Source organism: Lolium rigidum, chromosome 6 (assembly GCF_022539505.1).
Source record: "Lolium rigidum isolate FL_2022 chromosome 6, APGP_CSIRO_Lrig_0.1, whole genome shotgun sequence".
In the NCBI taxonomy this organism is placed as follows: domain Eukaryota; kingdom Viridiplantae; phylum Streptophyta; class Magnoliopsida; order Poales; family Poaceae; genus Lolium; species Lolium rigidum.
The window spans coordinates 207,299,053-207,320,404 of NC_061513.1; the positions used below are offsets into that span (position 1 = coordinate 207,299,053).

Sequence of the window (21,352 nt, forward strand, 5' to 3'; positions counted from 1 at the left end):
ATCCTGCCATAGGAACTACTATGGTGACAAATAGCGACGACGGCAGCGGCGACGCCGATGACGACACCAACAACGATGAGCATAAGCCTGTAGTTTAGGTTTCTAGATGTTATTTCTTTGCAGCGAAGGTGGAAATTGCCAATGAAACCACTAGGGTACGTTTCTGTACCCTCTTCCTCTGCATGCAGCGATGAAGACGCAAACCATAACCATAACCCTCTAGTTTGGGTGATTGGGTGTTCTTTCTTCACAGCGAAGAAGGCGAGCCTCTAGTATAGGTTTCATTGATACTTCACATTTTGCACCTATGTAAAATGAAGCATATGTAATATTTCTGTCTCAAAATGAATCCTATGTAATGTTTCTATCTCAATTAAAATTTATTTTATTCCTTTTTAGGGTTTCTTTTCGGGGTCACCGATGTGTGCAACCTCTCCCAAATTGAGGAGCAGGTGTCGGCGCCCCCTATAGCGTGTCGCCGACGCCCCTTCCGGCGTCTATTTAGGGCGCACCGGTGAAGATGCTCTTAAAGTAATATCCAATTTAGTACTTAGTCCGCTTTTCTTGATTCTTATCGTGATCTTAGTTTAAATTTAAATTATAAAACCATAACAACGTTATAAACGGAGAGTAGTACACTTCTGCACTAAGATGGACTAGATAAAAACCATCACACTATAAACAAAGACGAGTGGAACTAGTGCATGGATTTTTGTACCATGATGGCTTCTACTTGCCCATGGGACATGCTAAGTAGCACGGCTCTCATGAGATTTTTAAAAGATTTATGTAGGATTGAGATTCTATGAAAGTCATCGCAGAAGAATCTTGTACTCGTAGTGTAAATTTTATAAGAAATAAGCATTAGGTTAGACTTCATTATTTTTTCCCTCTCTAGTCATACCTCCTCACACACACTTGACACCACCGCCACTCAACCCCAGCACGTTGCCCAGCACGCCGCCACTCGGTATCGAGCTAGGGATTTGGTCAAAAGAGACCCGGTTTTGGAATTGGGGGGTTTGCTGAGGTAGCCATTGTTGCTATGGTATATTTGAATCTTCGTTATCATAAGCCAAAAAAAGATTTAGTCGGGCCACGACACTAGTTGTTTTCTTGAGGGCGAAAGTTTGTAAAAGGAACAGACTTACATACACACATAAGAGAATCCGGTACCTTGTGCTGATTTTATCAGCATCAATTGTAAATCTGAGAAATCAGCATATATTATCTTTTATGGCTCGTCTGATTCATGTGATGTTTGAAAGATTTATGTAGGATCGAGATTTATGGCTCGTCTGATTTATGTGATTTTTGAAAGATTTATGTAGGATCGAGATCCTATGAAAATTATCCCAGAAGAATCATGTAGTGTAAATTTTATAAGAAATAAGCATTAGATTAGACCTCATAATTTTTCCCTCCCTACCCTGGCCGCCAACTCGTACCTCCTCACACACACTTGACGCCACCCCCACTCGTCGCCTAGCACGCCGCTAGGGATTTGGTCAGAAGAGACACAATCTGGGAATTAGGGGTTTTTCCTCTCTAGTCACGTGGCCTGCCCTTTTTGCGAAGTGGAATGAAGTTAGAGGGTTTTGCAAAACACGCAAGGGTTGAGCTCGCGACCTTTTCCAGCGTGGCACTGCCAAATGTTGTTGTGTGGTCGTTTTGCACTAAAATGCACCCGGAACGCATGTGCGTGTCCTGCACTACCACAATTGGCAAGTTTTTGTATAAAATGCATCCGAAGTACAAGTTTATGTACCACGGATGCAATTAGCTTAATTAAATACTTCCTTCAGTTCATATTAATGGACTCTACTTTATCTAGATTCGTATGAATCTAGTTAAATTTTTGAACTAGACAAAGTTGAATCATTCCCACACTTGCCATGTAGGAGGGTGAGCCCCCTGGCCCACCAGCCCGAAACGAGTGGGGTAAAAGCTAAACACGTCCATATGCCCATCCATGCACTTCCGGCTGCGAGTTGTCCTGAATCCCGACCTCGAGGCAGATGAGAGCAAAAAAGAAAGAAAATCCCAAATCTGGCGACAACCATCGTCCCTGGCTATCTGCCGGTCAGTCGGTCACCTTCCCCTTTAGACTAGATTTAAATGTGCGCCTTGGCGCACGATCCCGTGAAATCCACACTGCTTTGAACTTTATACAACAGCGATAAAAAATGTAGTAACTGTTAGTTCAGTTGAGTTTGCAGTTTCTGTTCAAAAGCTGCAAAGATAAAAGAAACAACTCACGGATTTTAGAAAAATATCCTCTTGGATACATGCCTCAAACCTGATATTTTAAGCAATAATTTCAAATGTATGTGCGAGTAATATCCTAATTTATACTCTCATGCAAAACACTATATAATATAAATAGATAGTGGAACTTTAAAATTCCCTACAATAATAAAACCACCATCAAAACTAATCAATTATGGTCAGACATAAAAATGATTAACCCATATATTGAAACCCTATAACAGTTTTATATTATAATTCAGACAGAATGTACAGTTATATAATTCATTCATCATCATAGAAAAAAAATCCTTTGCTATGTTGTACCACAAACACTTCTTTATACATATGGCAAATGTACAGTTATTTCTAGATATCCTATAAAGCTTGCCCAACATCAGATTCATTTTTAGACTTCTCACTTTAGATAGGATCCCTTCCATCTGCAGAGAGCACGTATGACAAACTGTAGATCATATGCCTTCGTAATTTCGTAAAGAACCAACCACAACTGCATTCAAAGTATCCATATTTCTAGATATCGACAAAAATATTTAAGGGGATAAAAAATGTACACTAAATTTAGGAAAGAATAACACCCCGAGAAAGAAAAACATAAACCTCTTGGGGTTGGGGGTGCTTCACCATACTCAGGTAGAGCAGAATGGCGAAGAGCTATTTTTGATATCACCTCCAACAGTAGCCACAACTGAATATAATTATTTGGTGGAGGTGCGCCTTGGCGCACCATCCCCTGGATCTCAAGCCAATGTTCATTTTGTATAACAAAGGAAAATTTAACTGCCAACATGATAATATGTTTTTTTAGGTTCCATGTACTATGTTGTTACGATAAAATTTCGATAAAGCACACGAAACTACAAACGGAGCAACAAACACTTACATACAAACAGGCTAAAGGGCAATATATTGTAGTAAATAACAGTTAAAGAGTGACAAAAGTATGAAAAGAAAAGGAAAAGCAACATCTACATAAGTTGCTATGTTGCAGCATGGCCCTCAGAGGGCAGGGCGCAATGGAAACGTAGCCCTAATAGGTACTTGCACCACCAAAAGTTGACACGCTGAAAATAAGAAGATAAATTAACCAGCAGCTAAAATCAGGGCAAATGAAAGAAGTGTTAAAAACCAAAGGTTAACTCATTTTAGATACAATAAACATGACAATGTACCTTGGTTCCAGAACTAAGAGAAGTAATTCTCTCTCAATTTTCCAAACACTTTTCTAGGGTGGAACTTGCATGTTTCTAAAAGTCGATCGTAGCTTAAATCACTGATGATTGTATTGGTCACCTGCTGAACGTATGTGATAGCTTTTTCGCATGCAGAATCTTGGTCATTTCATAGCTCTTGAACTTTCTGCCAGACATTGAGAGATAGACAGGACAACATTCGTACTTGGGGCTTGGAAGTTGCAGCTTCTGCAACATAGCTTCCAAACAAAACAACACTGGAATTAAACCAGTATTAAGGACACCACAGTAAAAAAAAAATGCTACAGAACAATGGAAAGTTACAGTAATACTGTAATTAAAGCAGAGTATTTGTAAACCAGGAGTATTATTTCCATTTGGATATAGCATAACAGGAAAACCAAGTCACGGATTTGCCTCCATTGGTGAACAAATGAAATGTAGGTAGCTTTAGACAGAAATTAACTGATTTATCATTACAAAAAAGTCGATCTACCAATTTAACAGATGACAAAGTATTTGTGTCCTACAGAGACCAATAAATTGATAAATATATGTTCATTCCTAGGACGGACCAAAAAAAACTTATGCATATTATTGCCCTACTTAAAAATGATGTCACCAAACATAGATAGACGATGCATTTACCAAATGAGCTATCAACAAACATTTAGTGTGACACATACTAATAATTATGCTCCAACGTTATGTTGGTATTAAAAAGATTCAAATCTCACAAAAAATAAATCTGAATAGCAGAGCTGGCTACCACGTGGAGGACAAATAAAGAAATACGCACCTCCTACCACGGGTCTAAATCTTTACTGGCCCAACCATGGTGATTTGAGACATTATTATATTAAATTATAAAACTCTCATTCCACTGTAGTTACTGAATTTTCTGATACGGTTACACAGTCTGTCTTGGAGGGTTGCTTTTGTAAGAAATAGTCTGACAAACATACGATGACTTACAATTTCACGGAACAAGTGATGTAATGTCATGTATAATATTTTCTGTGTTGATAATAACTTAAAAGATGAACCAGAAATACAAGAGCGATATATACCAACCATCTGAAGTGATTTTTTTTAGGAAGGTGTAAAGCGTACGTCTTACCAATACGGCCAGCAATCAAGAGAGAAATAGAAGCTTGCCTGCCAAGCCTTCTGGGACACCTTTCTTTCCTCTATCGGTCTGATCATTTCTCTCATTCCCTTTTGTTTGTTTGGGCTTGGAACATTCGAGCTCCACACGTTGGGCATATGATTTTACACCGAAGAAGAGGCTGGCGAAGAATAGTTGGAGACAAACCACAGCCAGGCTGCAGGAAGATTGGCACATTAGGCGTAGAAGCTATGTGTCGCTGCTGAGCGGGAGGAAGGGAACTTCAGACCTTTGCACTATCTAATACAGTATAATTTATGAGCTTCAATAGTTCGTCACTGTTGGAGAAGATATTCTTTCATCCATTATTTACAACTAATCCTACCAAGAAGGGTAAAACAAGTTACAACAAGTAGAAAATACATGAGTGGACAATCTAATAGACGATCAAGAATTTAACTAAGTTCAATTAACTGACTAAAAATCCAGTTGGATAAATTGTATAATAATGGAAGTGTGTGATTTAATTGATAATATGAAAGGCAGAATAAATGGATTGCATCTAATCAACAAAAAATAGTTGAGATTGCTATGCGAGTGACATAAATGACATGACAAAGGGCGCGAAAGATAATGTAAACATAAACAACAGCCTATAATTATAGAGGACATGCTGCAGAAGTATTTTTAACAATAGGTGTGGTAAACTAAATAGTCACCAATCCTGGATACCATGTAGGAAAGATGCATGAAAAAATCACAGTGATACTAAGTGGCATAGTAATAGATGTGCAAGAATAGACGATAGATCATTGCTCAAAATGCAAGTCTTGTAGTCAGATAAGGTGAAACCCCATCTCCTGCAGTGATAATGTCCCAAGCCGGATGTGGATAACAACCAGATTGAATTAATTACGTTTGTCGAAAGGGAATGAGAGCTTACCATGGGAGGGGAAGAATACATTGAGGAATAGTGAGCTGGTGAAGGGGGCATGGAGGTTGCCGAGGGCCATATCTAGAAACCCTCCTCGTCATGCAACGGCAGGAACACACATGATCTGTAGCATGTGCATGAAAAAATCAATGTGTGAAGTTGGGAATACAATTCAACCAGATGCTTACAAAGAAGAAGCAGTCGAAGCCCACACCTAGCACTGGATGAGTGCACCCGCTCCCGCGTGATGGTATATTGGTATCTCGACGACCACCATGATTACACTCATCGGGCTGGCACCCCCAATCTCCAATGATGGTTGTTCCACCGCTGCCACAAGCATATGTCCTCCAATTGAAAGTGTTGGACGACCTGGCAATGGCCACAAAGATGCGGGCCTAACTATGCCATTCATCATATCCACACAATTGACCTGCAGTTATCACATAGAGTTGTTATTATCGGTAAGTACAAATGAAAAAACTATATCATTGGTAACTCCCCAAACTTGCATTTCTTTTTTTCATATCGACCACAAAACAACAATCTAGAAAGGTAATGGCATAGAGAACATGCCCCTGTGAAGCTACATTTGAAACAAGAATACATAGAACAACCAGGGTAGCCGTAAGAGAAACAAAGAGTTTTACCTCAGTGTTTATGGCTCCAGGAATACAGTCGAAGGGGGGCACCCTCCAGACAGAACCAAACGGCTCTGGAACTGAACCTGAAACGATGAAGAAACTAAATTCCATAAAGAATAGACCAAATAAATGCTAAGTAGGTGCTGCAATACATTTTCGTTATCAAATACGTATGCAGTATGGTGGGTCTCCCTCTCCTAAAAAACAACAGAACTGTTGCATGGCAATAGATTACATCAAGTTAGCATTTTATTTTGCATTCACTGAAGCATAGTAATAAAACAATCGATCTGTAGACTGGACACATTTTAGTATGCTGGAAAACAGACTGGCATTAAAAAGATCCAACAACTCTATAGGCTAAACACGGAGGTGGTGTTTTGGCTCATAGGAGCAAATGCTCCCATTATACAAAATAATTAAAAATTAATTTTTAAAATGTCAAAAAAAATTGACATAAATCTTTGGGTGTACATCGGGACATTCTACGTTCATACATAAGTTTTCTTGGAAAAACAACATTTTGTGTGGTGTGCACAAAAAAGATAAAAAAAATGTGCTATACGTAGTCGTGTTACAGCATCAAAACTTGTTTATTTTACAGGAGCCACCAATTTGTTTTTGTTTTTTTGAAAATTTGTGTGCCAACATAAAATGTTAGATATACATGTAAAAATTTAGTTTATAATTTTTTGACACTTCGAAATGTAGATTAACATAATAGGAGCAAATGCTCCTATGAGCCAAAGTGCATTTCCCGCTAAACACGGCTTTCATACATTAGAAAAGGAGGGTTTCAAGTAGAAAGTTACATGATAAAGTGAACAACCTTACTAAAGAAAATGTTTCCATCGTTACTTACAATGTGAAGTGCTTGTTCTCAAAGGTCCCTACTTCTTTCAAAGATGTTTCTCAACGGCGCCTTCTTCTCTCAAAGATGTTGTTGTCCCTCCTCTGTGTGAGGAAAAATCAGAGCAACCAACAAGCATTATCAAATGTGCGATCGATTAAACAAATTAAGAAGAATTGGAAAAGAGGGATATATAAATAAGTGAGGAAGCGGGGAGACGGGAGCACCTGTCTAAATTTTCTGAAGCACAAGCATACATAGCACTGATGGCCAAATTATATGCATACCTTGCAAATAATGAAGACATTAAACTCCTAGTCATGACAACTCAATTTCTCTTGCATACCGAACTGCAGAAAAAAAGGGATCGGAACCGAGAAAGAGATAAAAGTGTGTGCAACCATATCAACGCTAGGACAACGAAAGTCGAGGAAACGTAACTACACCAGGTAGTTAAGAAGCTTGAGAAGAAGCATGTTGCCATCGAGTGAAGGCTCACTCGAAACCCCGTAAGGCAGGTAGACACAGTGTCTCTAAGCTTCGAACGACATTGAGAGCTTAGTTTCGATGTTACTTCCACTGGTCCTTCACATCACGATGATTCGCCCCTGCAGTTTTGGAACCATGTCAGTTAGCACATTAGTACAGCAGTATCCAACAAATGTTATATTGCGAGACCGAAAAGAGGCAATTACTAAATAACCTGAATTGTAGGTACAACACAAAGAGCGTGATCAAAAAATTGCTAATTCAGTAAAAATGAAAAAAATACAATGACAACAGAAGTATTGGTACAATCCTCAAACCTTGTTATTCGAGTGTAAACATGAATTGACATTGATATTTCTTTACAATAGAATAAGTCCATTTTAGAAATCAGTGACCACCAAGAATTAATACATGAATAGTATGCAGTTTTGATTCTTAAAATGATTGCTTCACAACGCCAAATTAATTAATTCCATTATCCATAACAAGACGATATTACCTGAAAAACTATTTCTATTTCTCGCATACAAGTGACTTGCAAACAATGGACATCTAGTCAAGATGAAGATAAAATGATCGAATCGTGCAAGCACACAATGTATATTAGAAGGTGATGTAGCTTCATGTTCTATTCCAAAGGATGTAGAAATTAAGGATAAATCACCTATACTACCTAGACACAGGGAAGTACATTTGTGTTTTTAAAGCATATCATGGAGCAACTGCAAGGAATAACTTAGGTCCAACTATTATTTTGGAGATAAATGGTAGTTCAACCTTGATATATTACTAAGAGGATAGGGTGTCATTGACCTATGAACAGACGAGGGATGGCGTGGGAAACAAACCTTGGTGGCACATACTTTATAACAAGCACAGAAATATGGGTGCTGAAACACCGACTTTTCCCAACAGTCCAATAAAATCCAATTTCCAATTCATAGTATAATCAGAAGAATCTAAATATTTTGTATAACAGAATAACACCGAAAAATCATAAACGCCAGTCAAAGTTAACATGAAATGAAGAAATATTTTCTATGATTTAACTGTCCATAAACAGTAAGATTGCTATGTGCTCTTGTAACTTTATATAATGAGTTAAAAATAAATACAGCAGAAACACCCAATATATGGCTATATGGTTTGCATGGCACTGAATCTTATCTCAGATTTTTTCTCGTCATACACCAAGGAACATAACAGAACCGAGATATTGTATAGCTAAGTGATCGTTGACTCGCAACTAAATTTCAGAAGTTAGGAATTATCCAATGAGATAGCGGACAATAAAAAGGATATAATCTTCCTCTCGCAGACCGATTGAATATTTCATCGAACATATTATAGGAATAGATACAAAAGCATCTACACAAACAAATATGAGAAATTATGGGGACTGTGGCTGACCCATGGATTCATGATTGGGGGAAACCTACTTTACACTTTACATCATGAGAGGAACCTGGACAAAAACATGATCAAAATAAATTAAATCTAGTGGTGATATGTACATAAAGGCAGAGCTATAGATCAACAAAGTGGAGGAGGACATGACTTTTAACAAACAAAGCAAAAAAAATTACAACAATCCTTGGAAAGTCCACCCTGGCTAAGAAAACCACAAACACTTATCAACAAACCGAAGACATTTAAACATAGCAAATCCAGCCCAATTTGGGAGCATCATTTGTTCGAATAAAAGATCACAAAGATAAAATAATATATTATTATTCTTCCGACAAAACCCTCATGGCAATAACAACTAAATAAATACCAAGAATCTGAAATGCCATTTTTCCCAGGCAACCAGTTGAACCTGTCTATTCAACAATATTAGCTAGATGGGTGACAGTTTAGCAGCTGGACATGCATTCATAAGCTAGTGTAACTAAAAAAGGGCAACCAAACCAAGCTGAAATCGTAGAAATCGAGTACATGAGTATTCTTATAGTACACAAGAGACCTCCTGGTGGGTATGTCATCAATGCTATACTCAACTCAGTATTTCATTAGTAAGCAAACGAGAAGAATGAAACTTACTGTAAATAGTCGGATTCCAGCTTGCTTGTAATCGAAACAATGTTAGTGCAGGTTCTTCCGTGAATTGCCGAGTGATTTACACAATTTTAGAACATGTTACTGAAGAAAACTGGACTATCGAATAGAATTAAGAAATCAGTAATACTTACTTCAACAATGGCTACTATCTTATAAGTTGTGTGAAATTATAAGATTGTTGCTTCTAGAAACCTAGAACAAACTACAATGTGAAACATGCAAAGTGGATCCAACAAGCTTAAGAATGATTGTTTTGGCCAACCCGAGACAAAATACAATCATGAATATGTGATAATGTACTTGAGAACAACTAATCTTGTCTCCTCGAGCAATCGGCTAGGTGACCTGCAGTAACACAAATTAGCAAATAACAACAACCACCTTAGTTGTTAGCTAGTACTAAAGGTAGAACTGGAAATGACGGGGTCACAGGTTACAACTACTTGAGTACGGTATGAAAGCTACGACTATATGATCGAAATGGCTACCTGATACTTTGGATCCGGCAATGAATCATGTGGCATCCTTCTCTTCTTGGAGTTAGTATTGTAGGTGACAACGCAAAGACGCGTGATTCCTCTCCACTTATCTTGTTCCTCTCGAAAATAAAAAATGAGATAACCGAAAGAAAACAAGAAAAACATATTTTGGTGAAGACCACCAATTTGGGTAGACTATAGATATTATTCATTGATGAGGTTTAGAAAGAGTATATTTTTTAATTATAATATTTTTCTAAAGTTGAGCTTTAGGACAAAATATAATAACAGCACAACTATTCTTTCTTTGGACACCAACGCTCCGTTAAGAAGAAAATTAAAGTTCAAGAAGGCTTTCGACACAAAACATGAAAGACAAACAAATTTTGCTTACAAGATACCATACCTTCTATCTTATTAATACAGTTTTAAAACCGAGCTCCATGCTTCTACACATTTATCTAAGAAAATTAGAATGAGGCATCACAATTTTCGGGCTTCAGGAGCCAATGCGAGGTGTTAAACCACTACCACCTAATCGGCTGTGGTCGGGACCATCCACTACTCATGAGCTCCGCCTCACCGCCGCAGACCACACACCACTCACATCGGAACCCACAAAGCGATAAAATGGATTGAAACAAATATATAGAAGAACTAAGAGAGGATTTTCCCGATGTTGTGTGAACCACTAAAGAGCACTCCGTAGTTTGCTCACAAACAGTAAAATGATATTGCTTCATAAAATGCAAAGTGTGAAGTCTTTGCTTCACAATAACATAATTAAACAAGTAGGGGCACAAATAGTATTATTCGCATGTTCGGACCTCCATCTCAATGCGTAAACTTAGAAGAGGGCAAGAATACAACAGAGTTGTGCTTCATGGAAAACAAAGAAATGTTCGGACCTCCATGTCAATGCGTAAACTTAGAAGAGGGCAAGAATACAACAGAGTTGTGCTTCATGGCAAACAAAGAAGAGGAGCTCACAGCGGGTTTAGGCATGTCAATCCGGACAGTAAATCGGCGACCGAGGCGACTTCCGCCATTCGCGCGGCCCATCCATACCAAGCCCAAAGCCATGAGCAAAGACGGAGCCGAAGATACGAGGCGGACATAGCGCGCCACCGAGGAGGCCGGCGAAACACATCTCGAAACGACTCGAAACGACGCACCGCGCCGACGCCGGGGACGCCACTACCGCGCCGCCGCCGCCGTCCTCCCGTCCGACTCCTCGCAGCGCCTCCTCCTACCCACCAACCGACGGATTACCGGCGGAGTGCGACGATGTACTCGTGGAGGTCTTCGAGGATGCAGCGGTTACCTTAGTTGGATTTGTGCTTGTCGAGGATGGGCTTGGTGGCCTAGCGCTAGAGGATGATGGAGAGGGCCTTCCACTCGCTATTTCACCTTCTCTCGCCTCCACTCGCTTCTCCTCCCTACACCATCCTCTCTCTCCCGCATCGGGCCGGTTGCGTGCTGCGCCGTTCGTCGCCGTGGACGACCGGCGCTTGGACACGCCGAGGGGGAGAGTGAGGGACGCGAGGAGGAGGAAGAGGTCGGCGGGAGGAGGCGGCGCATGAAGGTAAAGGAGGCAGGGATTGGGAGAGGAGGAGGAGGAGGCAGTGGAGCCGGGAGAGGAAGAAGAGAGGGGATTGGGAGAGGAGTGGACCGAACCCGACGCGAGGAAACCCCAAACTATCCAGCCATGAAGAGATCTTTTCCATGGACCGAAGTGATGCGTGACCAACCCAAAACCCACCTCCAAGAACCGACGAGTGGATCTCGGCCAATCGTGGGACCCATACGCAGAGACATATGGGTAAAAACGGCCGTTCCATGGCTTTGCCTAGCAGGGAACCAATGGGGAAAAGGGAAAATCGCCCACGCACCCAACCACAAGGCGTGTTGTTGCCCAGAATGAAGGGACAAGATCCACCACCAGACAAGATCCAACAATCCAGAATCGTAAATCGTTGTAAGACACCCTATGGGGGGCATCAATTATACCTTTAGATTCCTGTTGGTGCTTCGCGTTCGGCACCTCAACTCCCATCGGCCTCCCAACAGAAACACCGTGCGGAAATCGCACTAGGATTCTTCTATGAACAGGGAGCAGCCCGAGGTGGACGAGGAGGAGGAGGACCTGCATCACGGGCAAAGGTACGTGCGGATGCCGCCCGAGCCGGAGCCGGGCCCGGAGGCCTCGTCGGCGTCCTTCCGGCTGCCGGAGTCCGCGCGGGTGTTCGACGAGCTGCCGCGCGCCAGGATCGTCGCGGTCTCGCGCCCAGACGCCGGGGACATCACGCCCATGCTGCTCTCCTACACCGTCGAGGTCCAGTACAAGCAGGTCCGTCCGTGCGCTCCTCCTCCTCTTCAGATTCGAGGACTTGTTTTCGACCCTGTGGATGGCTGTCACTGCGTGCGTGATTCGGTGCTATGGGGTGGATTGGGCGGCGGGCGGCGTCCGTTTTGCTCGGCATTGTCGGTGTCCAGTAGAATTACTGCGTGAATTGGCTCTTCGGTGATCTATTTCTTCGATACCTGCGCGCTAGATTGATCCCCCTCGGCTTAAGGGTTCGGGGATCCTCTACTTACCAGGGCTCCAAACGCAGGACCGAAAAGTGGGCTGCATTATGCTGTGTTGTTGTTGGCACATTGCAATAATGTCAGTGGGCAATACAGCGATTGCACGGATGGGTGTCCGTTTCCTTGGATTCTGGTCTGAATTTCACCGGTTTCATGCAAATGCTTGTGAACTCTCCGCATTCAGACCTCCATCGTTAGATTCCATGCTTATGAGATTCAGCTCTTTTTTTTTGTCCTTCATTCATGGGCAATTGTAAGGCCGAGGTAATTCAGAATGCCTTGAACGGGTATGATTACCTATATAGCTGGATGATAATGCAATAATGTGGGCATTGTTCTTGTTTCTTTGCTCATGAACATGGTTTCTAACCATGTCTAACGAATGTTATATTATCTTTATATAATTGGTGGAAAGAAACTTAACAAGGATATTAAATAATCCAACAATGTGATTTTAGGTGCTCGCTCTAACCTCGTTGCTCAGCCTCAAAAAAAAAATTCAGTCTCTAACCTTGCTGCACTAAGGAAACATGGTTTACCTTTGCTGTAATAAAATAGCATATGTCTACTGACTCATCATCCACGTCTTGCTATGTTTAGTTCATATGTTTGTATTGTTGACATTTTGTGGCTCGTCAGAATTACAACTGTTTATGTGCCATTCTGTAATTTAACTTGTTCTTCTATCAGTTTAGGTGGCTCCTATACAAGAAGGCTTCACAGGTTCTATATCTCCATTTTACGTTGAAGAGACGTGCATTTCTTGAAGAATTCCATGAGAAGCAGGAACAGGTTGGTGTAATTTGAGCTGTACCTACTTTATCGTCTTTTATGGCGAAGCGTTGTATGCTGTAATTCAACATCACAACCGTTTTAAAACATTTACGAAATAAATGTACAAAAACAACAGAAAATTTATAATTGCCTCTGATTTACTGTTTCACACTTCCTTGTCCATGTTTTGCAATTTTTTCACTTACTTCGGCAAGCAAACGAAGATTTGTTCCAAAAATGGCATTCCATTCCATGCCTGCGTGAAAATATGCATTCTAAACACAAGCGTTTCTTCTGATATTTCCACTGCCTGTATTTGACTGCCAGTTTATACCCGCATGACACTGAAGAATTCCTTCTCTTCTTTGTTACTGAAGGTCAAAGAATGGCTTCAAAATCTGGGATTAGGTGAGCATATGCCAGTTGTGCATGATGATGAAGAAGCAGATGATGTGCATGTTCTTCCCCACCATGATGATCACTCTGCCAAAGCTAGGTAAATTGCTGTCCTTATTAATGACATTGGCCTCAGTGGACTAAGGAAATATGGACACTTCAATGATAGTCTTTGCAAACATTGTGCTGAGGCGTTTGGAGTAGATACCCATAAGTTTGCATAAGCATATTTTCATTACAAAATATCTTAAACTATGGTGCAGAAATGTTCCCTCAAGTGCTGTTCTGCCTGTCATTCGACCAGCGCTTGGTCGTCAGCAGTCCATTTCTGATCGTGCAAAGGTTGCCATGCAAGAATATCTGAACCATTTCTTAGGGAATTTGGATATTGTCAACCTACGAGAGGTACCCAGAGGCATTTGTGTTAGTAGTTTTTATATCCTGTCTATTTTGGTTGAAATAGTGAAATCTATACATCACGATGACATTGTGTATCTCAACTGTTTAGACTCAATCCTGCTGCTGCTTGTTCTCGACCATAATATCTTTTAAAATTGCAGGTTTGCAAATTTTTGGAAGTCTCTCTGTTATCGTTTTTGCCAGAGTATGGCCCTAAGCTAAAGGAAGATTATGTTACAGTTGGACACTTACCAAAAATTGACACAAATAGTACAGAGGGATGCTGTTCATCTAGCTGTTTTCGTTTCTGCAGTAGTAGCTGGCAAAAGGTACTTAGCAGTATGGTATAATTTTATTCACATATTGCCATGATTCCATCCTTGTATTTGAGCTGGGAAGTTGAACACTTATTAATAGGTCTGGGCTGTACTGAAGCCAGGATTCTTGGCTTTGCTCCAAGATCCTTTTGATCCAAAGCTGCTGGATATAATTATCTTTGATGTGTCACATCACCTGGCTAGAAATGGAGATGGTCAAATCACTCTAGCAAAGGAGATCAAAGAACGCAATCCATTGCATTTTGGATTCGAGGTACCTCTTTCCCTTTTATAAACGTACAACAGCTTTACAGCTCCCTCAGTGGAAGACCCAAGATTCATGGAGGCTTTGTTGAGCAGATCGGGAGAGGGGGGGACCCATTGTGCACCGAAACATTTATGTAGATTGCATTTATGTAGCTCAAATATAATAACCAAAAAGTTCAAGTGCTTATCTGATATTGCCTTCCATTTTTCTATGGCAAGCAACATAGTGGTACAAAATAGACAAGTTATCGATCTTTTCAGTCTGATTTTGGTAACACTGTTCCTTGTAGACTGAAAACTGTAGATTGCATTTATTTTGATATTGCATTTATGTAGCTCAAATATAATACAAAAAAGGTCGAGGATATCTGATATTGCCTTCCATTTTTCTATGGGAAGCAACATAGTGGTACAAAATAGACAAGGCATCGGTCTTTTCAGTCTGATTTTGCTAACACTGTTCCTTGTGGAAGGTATCTTCTGGGGGGAGGACAATGAAATTGAGAACAAGAAGTTCTGCCAAAGTAAAAGATTGGGTAGCTGCAATAAATGCTGCTCGGCGCCTTCCAGAGGGGTGGTGTCACCCTCATCGTTTTGGTTCATTTGCACCACCTAGGGGCTTGACTGAAGATGGTAGTACCGTACAATGGTTTATAGATGGGCAATCAGCATTTGACGCTATTGCTTCTTCCATTGAGCAAGCCAAATCAGAGGTCAGTTTTTCATCAATTTCATTGTGGTTTCTGCAGAAAATTGTATTGTTGGCATGTCATGTAAAATAAATTAAATTTAGTGCAGATATTTATTACTGATTGGTGGCTCTGCCCAGAATTGTACCTTCGACGCCCTTTCCAGTATCATGGGTCTTCCAGGCTTGATATCCTTCTGGAATCGAGGGCAAAGCGAGGTGTACAGGTAATTATTGTTTTACAGTGTTTTGTATCAGATAAAGTGTTAGAACTTTGTCGCTGTATGCCCTTTGTGTCTAGACTGTAGAGTACTGAGTTAAGAGAGAAGGGTGACAGTACAAGCAAGATACCTTCCTCTCACCATCTCTGCTATTGGGATCACTCTTTTGGTCAATTATCTGGTCGCAATGCACGGAATGACGTGGCTTTTTGCACTTTCTGGAACATGTGTGGGAGCAAGGAGGTCTGATGCAGTTATTGTGGCTAGTATAGGCCCACTCCCAGTAAGACAGGAGGAAGGAGGGCCAATATTGGTGGGTGTCACTTTTACAGTCTGTTAGTTTCTTATAAAAAAGTAGGTATCTGGTGGCATACAGGTAATAAGTAATTATTAGGTGTCAAATCGGGGATTGCAAAGCCTATACCATGGCATAGAGGGGATTTTAAGATGTGAAAATGGCCACATCTGTAAAAAAGAAAAAAACGTACTGCACACTGAACAATGTTTGTTTGTAGTTATCTCCTGTGTAAGTAGTCAATGTTTACTACTGCGTTAGCACAAATTAGTTTCTAATTTTTGTCAGTATTCAGTTTTATCAACTATAAATTTGACTAATAAATGTAGTATTGTTTGTTTTTGCAGATTTACATTCTTCTATACAAGGAAGTTTCTCTTGCATTGAAAATTAACAGCATGTACAGTAAACAAAGGCTGCTTAACATTCATGAAAATGTTAAAGTTCTGCGCTACCCTGATCATTTCTCAACTGGCATATACTTATGGTACTATGAAAAGCTTAGACTTGCTATCTGTTTGTAGGAGTTGATTGAATTCTTACATTTCAACTCTTTTATATGGCTTTAAGGTCCCACCATGAGAAAATTGTTATTGTTGACAATCAAGTTTGCTACATCGGAGGTCTTGATTTATGCTTTGGCCGTTATGATACCCCTGAGCACAAAGTTGTGGATTTCCCTCCTTCAACGTGGCCAGGAAAGGATTATTACAACCCGAGGTAATTTCTTGCGCTGATTGTGTTTTTAGCTTTGATTTAAGCATAACTTTTCTGTAAGGTCTTTGGGTTTGTTTCTCATTCTTGTTTTTGTTGCTTTTACCCTGTTTTAGAGAATCAGAGCCGAATTCTTGGGAGGACACAATGAAAGATGAGCTTGATCGTACTAAGTACCCTCGCATGCCCTGGCATGATGTTCAGTGTGCTGTTTATGGTCCAGCATGTCGAGATGTAGCAAGACATTTTGTTCAGCGCTGGAACTATGCAAAGGTCTGTTTGATGACTATATAAATAGTTTGCAACCTTATATTTTTTGGAACTTGATGATTCCACTTTTATGCAGAGGAATAAAGCACCAAATGAGCAGGCAATTCCCTTACTTATGCCTCATCATCATATGGTAATTCCCCATTACATGGGCAATAGCAAAGACACAAATTGTGAGACAGAGAGTAAACAAACTCAAGATAAAGATATCAAAGTGAGGAGGCAAAGCACCTTGACTGCACCAGCATCATACCAGGACATTCCGTTGCTCTTGCCTCAAGAGCCCGATCACCTGGATTTGCGTAATGGCGATCTAGGCCTGAAGTTAGACATCAATCATGGTCATTTAGATCACCCAAATCAAACCAATTTCAAGCAGCCACTGTCAAACCGAAAGGCGAAACAAGATCTTTGTTCTCAGGATTTACAGATGAAAGGTTTTGTGGACAATCTTGGCTCTCCTGAGGTTTCAGTTGTTATACATCATAATAACACATCTAAAGCAAATGTACGCCACATAGACAAGGAGTGGTGGGAGACACAGGAGAGAGGAAGCCAGGTTGCCTCTGTGCTTGATGTAGGAGAGGTTGGTCCTCAAGCAACTTGCCGTTGTCAGGTCAGTTCATGCTAGTTGCAACGAAGAATTGATCAATTTAATAATTTATCAATTGCTACCATGTTTTACCTTGTAGATTATTTTTTGTTCACAAATTTATCCATGGAAGACTGTCTTCTTACCGCATGCAGCTCAGAATTATTCACCATGATATTATCACTTCAAGAAGTAACCTTCAAAAGGAAGAAGCTTAACTGTTTATCCAAAAATAATATTTTTCATTAGTAACCGCATATTAGATAGGAATAAATTGGCTGGCTACTTTTGTGTCTGTTTGGGGGCATATGGCGATATTATAGCTTGATTTAACAACATATAAACACCATAATCAAGACATGTATATACTTTCCACTTGGTATGAGAGGAACAGTATAGTCTTGCAGTTAGAGGTTCGTGATCTTGTGTCAGTTGCCCATGGCATCATAGCCGGAGCTCAGCGTTCATAGAATGCTTACGACTGCAGGTTGCTAGATGTCCATTCTGTGCTTTGTTGGGTTTGTGTGGGCTTTTTTCATTGGGCTCAGAAGACCCATGGCTTAAAACCTTGTAATTACACTTAGGGGCATGCAAGTACAGTTTGAGCTCAACCCGCCAGAACCGTTAGTTCATTTCTTTGTACTAGGTCCGTAGGTCAAGTTGCAGTTTGTGAAGGAAAATAAACTAGCTGATTTATCGCTGTTTTGTACAGGTTGACCTCATACCGTACTTGCACACCCCTAATTACACTCTGTTTTTCTGCTTAATGAAAAGATGTAAGCTTTCGTGTGTCCTCTCCTTTGATTCAGGTTATTAGAAGTGTTGGTCCATGGTCAGCTGGAACAACTCAAATTGAAGGAAGCATTCACAACGCCTATTTTTCTCTCATTGAGAAGGCAGAACATTTTGTATATATTGAGGTGTTGATATCTTCTGCTTTTTCTCTTATGATTTTATTTTGAAATGTTCAAAATTTCAAATAATACTTGATTGGGTGTATTATGGTCATAAGTTTGAGAATCTATGGAGTACTGAAATTCCAACATGCACATAATTACAGTTCATACTCTCACCATTTTTCTGAACTTCTTTCTGCTGGTCTTTGCAGAATCAGTTTTTCATATCAGGTCTTTCAGGAGATGACACAATTAAAAACCGAGTATTAGAGGCATTATACAGAAGGATACTTAGAGCAGAAAAGGAGAAAAGGTGCTTTCGGGTTATCATCGTCATACCACTTTTACCTGGTTTTCAGGTAATGTGCCGTGTAGCAATTACTGATTTTTCTTAATGTTTTCTCTTGGCTACTTGTTTATATATTTAATTACAGGGAGGTATTGATGATGGTGGCGCTGCATCTGTGAGGGCAATTATGCATTGGCAATACCGGACTATTTGTAGAGGGCCTAATTCAATACTTAAGAATCTATATGATGTAGTTGGCTCAAAAGCACATGATTATATCTCGTTTTATGGGCTTAGAGCACATGGTAGACTAGGTGATGGAGGGCCCTTGGTCACCAATCAGGTAAAGAAGCACCTCAATTAATGAACCATGTTTTCTATTCAGAAGTCTTCTGTTACCTTCCTAGGTCCTGGCTATAGGCTAATGATCAATTTTCTTCCTCCCCCTTTCTAGTTTTTTCTCTTCTTTGTTTTGCTAACAATCTGAATGCTGCAGATATATGTACACAGTAAGTTGATGATCATTGATGATCGCATGACACTGATTGGCTCAGCAAATATAAACGATAGAAGCTTGCTTGGATCAAGGGATTCTGAGGTATGGCTTAATTATAATTCTGCATGCTTGTATGTTTGCATATTACTCAGATACTATTTTGAGTAAAGTATAGAAGGGATCCTATCAGTTTGGTCCTAAAGTTCTGCAATATATAATGCGTGCCTTACACTCCATGCAGAACTACTAGTTTCCTGAATAGAGAATTATCTTTCCGAAGATTACCTTTTTTCTTGGTCAGCTGCAAATAGTCAAATATTAAGTGACATGCTTAGTGGGTTAGGTTACTTGGGTAATCTGCTCTGAACCTCTTCTTGACTTTACAATGTTTTATTAGATTGGTATGATTATTGAAGATAAAGAGATGGTCAGTTCAACAATGGATGGAAGTCCTTGGGAAGCTGGGAAGTTCTCTCTCAGCTTGCGCCTTTCTCTGTGGGCAGAACACCTTGGTTTTCATGCAGGAGAGGTTTGGACACTATCTTCAGTCAACTTAATCCCGAAGTGATACTTGAGTCTACAATAAAGATATAAGCAGTTGGATGGGCGAAAAGCAAGATTTATAGCTTGTGTTTCTGTCTTTGTTTGTTGTACTAGTTTGTGTGACATCTGAGTCTTGTTCAAATGCCGAAGCGCTAAAGTGGAAACTTTTGCTTCATTTTTTATCTCATATATATGCACCATCCTAACTAGTATTTTGCCAAATCGTAATATGCTTGAACCTGTGATCTCAATTTTTTGTCTATTATATCAGAATTAAGTGAACATAATTGATGAGCGGTTCCATACGAAGGAAACTTTTATGTTTTGAGTTTTGATGAGTGGTTTCAATAATTTATACTGGTTACATATAAAGGAAGCTTTTATGTTTTCAGTTTTGATGAGCGGTTCCTCACTTTGAGGTGCATGTGGAAAACAGAGCCGTGAAAGTCTCATTCTGCTCATTGTTTGTTCTCACCAACAGGTTAATCAAATCATGGATCCTGTGGCTGATTCGACATACAAAAACATCTGGACGGCGACTGCTAAGGTCAGTGAAATGGATATATTGTACTCCGTATCTTGAAGTACTAGTTTGTTCTGTACTAACCTCTCAAGTCTCAACCTGGGAACCCTGTGAATGTTACTAGGAGTTTTTTTTTTTTAAACATTGCACTGTTATTCCTGAACGTTGCGACCTTCAACAGCTGAGAATTTTCCATCCAATGACCTACTCACAGCATGTCTAACAAATTGTTACATGACAGGCGAACACTGCCATCTACCAAGATGTCTTCTTGTGTGTTCCCAATGATCACATCCACTCCAGGTAAAACGAATGAAGGAAATATTTCCTAGTTTAGTTGCTATTATTTCTTGAACTAAAATTTGGGTGGCATTTTGACTGAAATGTCTATTATTTGGTCGCTGATATGATGTACGGCCTCTTGCAGGGCCCAGTTTCGGCAAAGCCTTGCTCACCGGAAGGAGAAAATTGGCCACACGACCATCGACCTAGGTGTTGCCCTTGAGAAAGCGGAAATCGTCCAGGAAGATGGGGACATGGTAGTGGTAGGAACCGACCCCACAGGGAGACTGCAGGCCGTCAGAGGCAACCTCGTTTCCTTCCCTTTGGAGTTCATGTGCCAAGAGGACTTGAGACCATTCTTCAGTGAGAGCGAGTATTATACGTCCCCACAGGTCTTCCATTAGCTTTTACCATTTTTTAAAGGTGCATTAGCTTCTCCTTGGGCAAACGTATTTTTCATAGGAACTTAGGTATAGGTGTTCTACAATTGTAGATGTGCATCATGTCTAATAAGAAAATAGGAAGAGAAAACGAGACGAAGAACTAGATTTCCAAATCGATGTATGTATAGTCTGTCAGACAACTATTATCGGAATGAATGTTATACCTTTCAATTCATTTTTTACAAAAAGTTTTGGCACATGGTGGGGAATAAAATTCAGGAGGAAATGCTTGGTGTGTTAAATGGCGAGGCAATGCCCAGCGGATGGAATGAGACAACCATTGTCTTAATTCCGAAGGTGCAAAATCCAGAACGTGTAACTGAATTTCACCC

The 21,352-nt window shown here is 40.2% G+C and overlaps 2 protein-coding genes and 1 long non-coding RNA gene across 15 annotated transcripts; 1 reads left to right on the forward strand and 2 right to left on the reverse strand.

The window, feature by feature from the left end:
- Positions 1-1,993: 1,993 nt before the first annotated feature.
- On the forward strand, positions 1,994-21,195 carry LOC124666740 (phospholipase D zeta 1-like). Of its 2 annotated transcripts, XM_047204069.1 has the most exons (21): positions 1,994-2,082; positions 12,097-12,376; positions 13,306-13,407; positions 13,767-13,885; positions 14,049-14,190; positions 14,346-14,513; positions 14,602-14,775; positions 15,242-15,481; positions 15,567-15,683; positions 16,320-16,459; positions 16,543-16,692; positions 16,803-16,959; positions 17,033-17,572; positions 18,358-18,468; positions 18,657-18,803; positions 18,879-19,076; positions 19,230-19,331; positions 19,627-19,758; positions 20,254-20,319; positions 20,537-20,598; positions 20,723-21,195. In XM_047204069.1, the coding sequence occupies exons 2-21, from the start codon at positions 12,131-12,133 to the stop codon at positions 20,979-20,981; spliced, it is 3,372 nt and encodes a 1,123-aa protein (XP_047060025.1). In that variant the 5' UTR covers positions 1,994-2,082; positions 12,097-12,130; the 3' UTR covers positions 20,982-21,195. The 2 variants fall into 2 exon arrangements, with proteins under 2 accessions (XP_047060025.1, XP_047060024.1); XM_047204068.1 differs by lacking the exon at positions 1,994-2,082 and having other exon boundaries at positions 12,042-12,376.
- Positions 2,529-5,876, reverse strand: LOC124666741. 12 transcript variants are annotated; one of them, XR_006991011.1, is made up of 6 exons: positions 5,718-5,876; positions 5,513-5,627; positions 4,859-4,944; positions 4,582-4,786; positions 3,441-3,718; positions 3,009-3,332 (listed from the first exon to the last, which is right to left on the reverse strand). XR_006991011.1 is itself a non-coding variant. In XM_047204071.1 (5 exons), exons 2-5 carry the CDS (start codon positions 5,602-5,604, stop codon positions 2,666-2,668), a joined length of 441 nt encoding a protein of 146 aa, XP_047060027.1. In that variant the 5' UTR covers positions 5,605-5,627; positions 5,718-5,876; the 3' UTR covers positions 2,529-2,665. The 12 variants fall into 12 exon arrangements, 5 of the variants coding, with proteins under 5 accessions (XP_047060027.1, XP_047060030.1, XP_047060029.1 ...); XR_006991008.1 differs by having other exon boundaries at positions 4,859-4,950; XM_047204071.1 differs by lacking the exons at positions 3,009-3,332; positions 4,859-4,944 and adding an exon at positions 2,529-2,690 and having other exon boundaries at positions 3,562-3,718; positions 4,620-4,786.
- Positions 5,886-7,337, reverse strand: LOC124666743. The gene is made up of 3 exons (XR_006991013.1): positions 7,010-7,337; positions 6,154-6,230; positions 5,886-5,936 (listed from the first exon to the last, which is right to left on the reverse strand). It is a non-coding gene; the product is annotated as an uncharacterized LOC124666743 (long non-coding RNA).
- Positions 21,196-21,352: the final 157 nt, after the last annotated feature.

Bases quoted from the DNA above. Each gene is read 5' to 3' on its own strand.
- LOC124666740 (XM_047204069.1), top strand. From the start codon at position 12,131: ATGAACAGGGAGCAGCCCGAGGTGGACGAGGAGGAGGAGGACCTGCAT. The intron at 14,514-14,601 runs GTACTTAGCAGT...ACTTATTAATAG, and splicing joins GCAGTAGTAGCTGGCAAAAG to GTCTGGGCTGTACTGAAGCC. The intron at 19,759-20,253 runs GTTTGGACACTA...TCTCACCAACAG, and splicing joins TTGGTTTTCATGCAGGAGAG to GTTAATCAAATCATGGATCC.
- LOC124666741 (XM_047204070.1), bottom strand. From the start codon at position 5,604: ATGACGAGGAGGGTTTCTAGATATGGCCCTCGGCAACCTCCATGCCCC. The intron at 3,719-4,619 runs GCAAGCTTCTAT...GTTTAATTCCAG, and splicing joins TGTCCCAGAAGGCTTGGCAG to TGTTGTTTTGTTTGGAAGCT. The intron at 3,333-3,561 runs GTGACCAATACA...TCTTATTTTCAG, and splicing joins CTATCACATACGTTCAGCAG to CGTGTCAACTTTTGGTGGTG.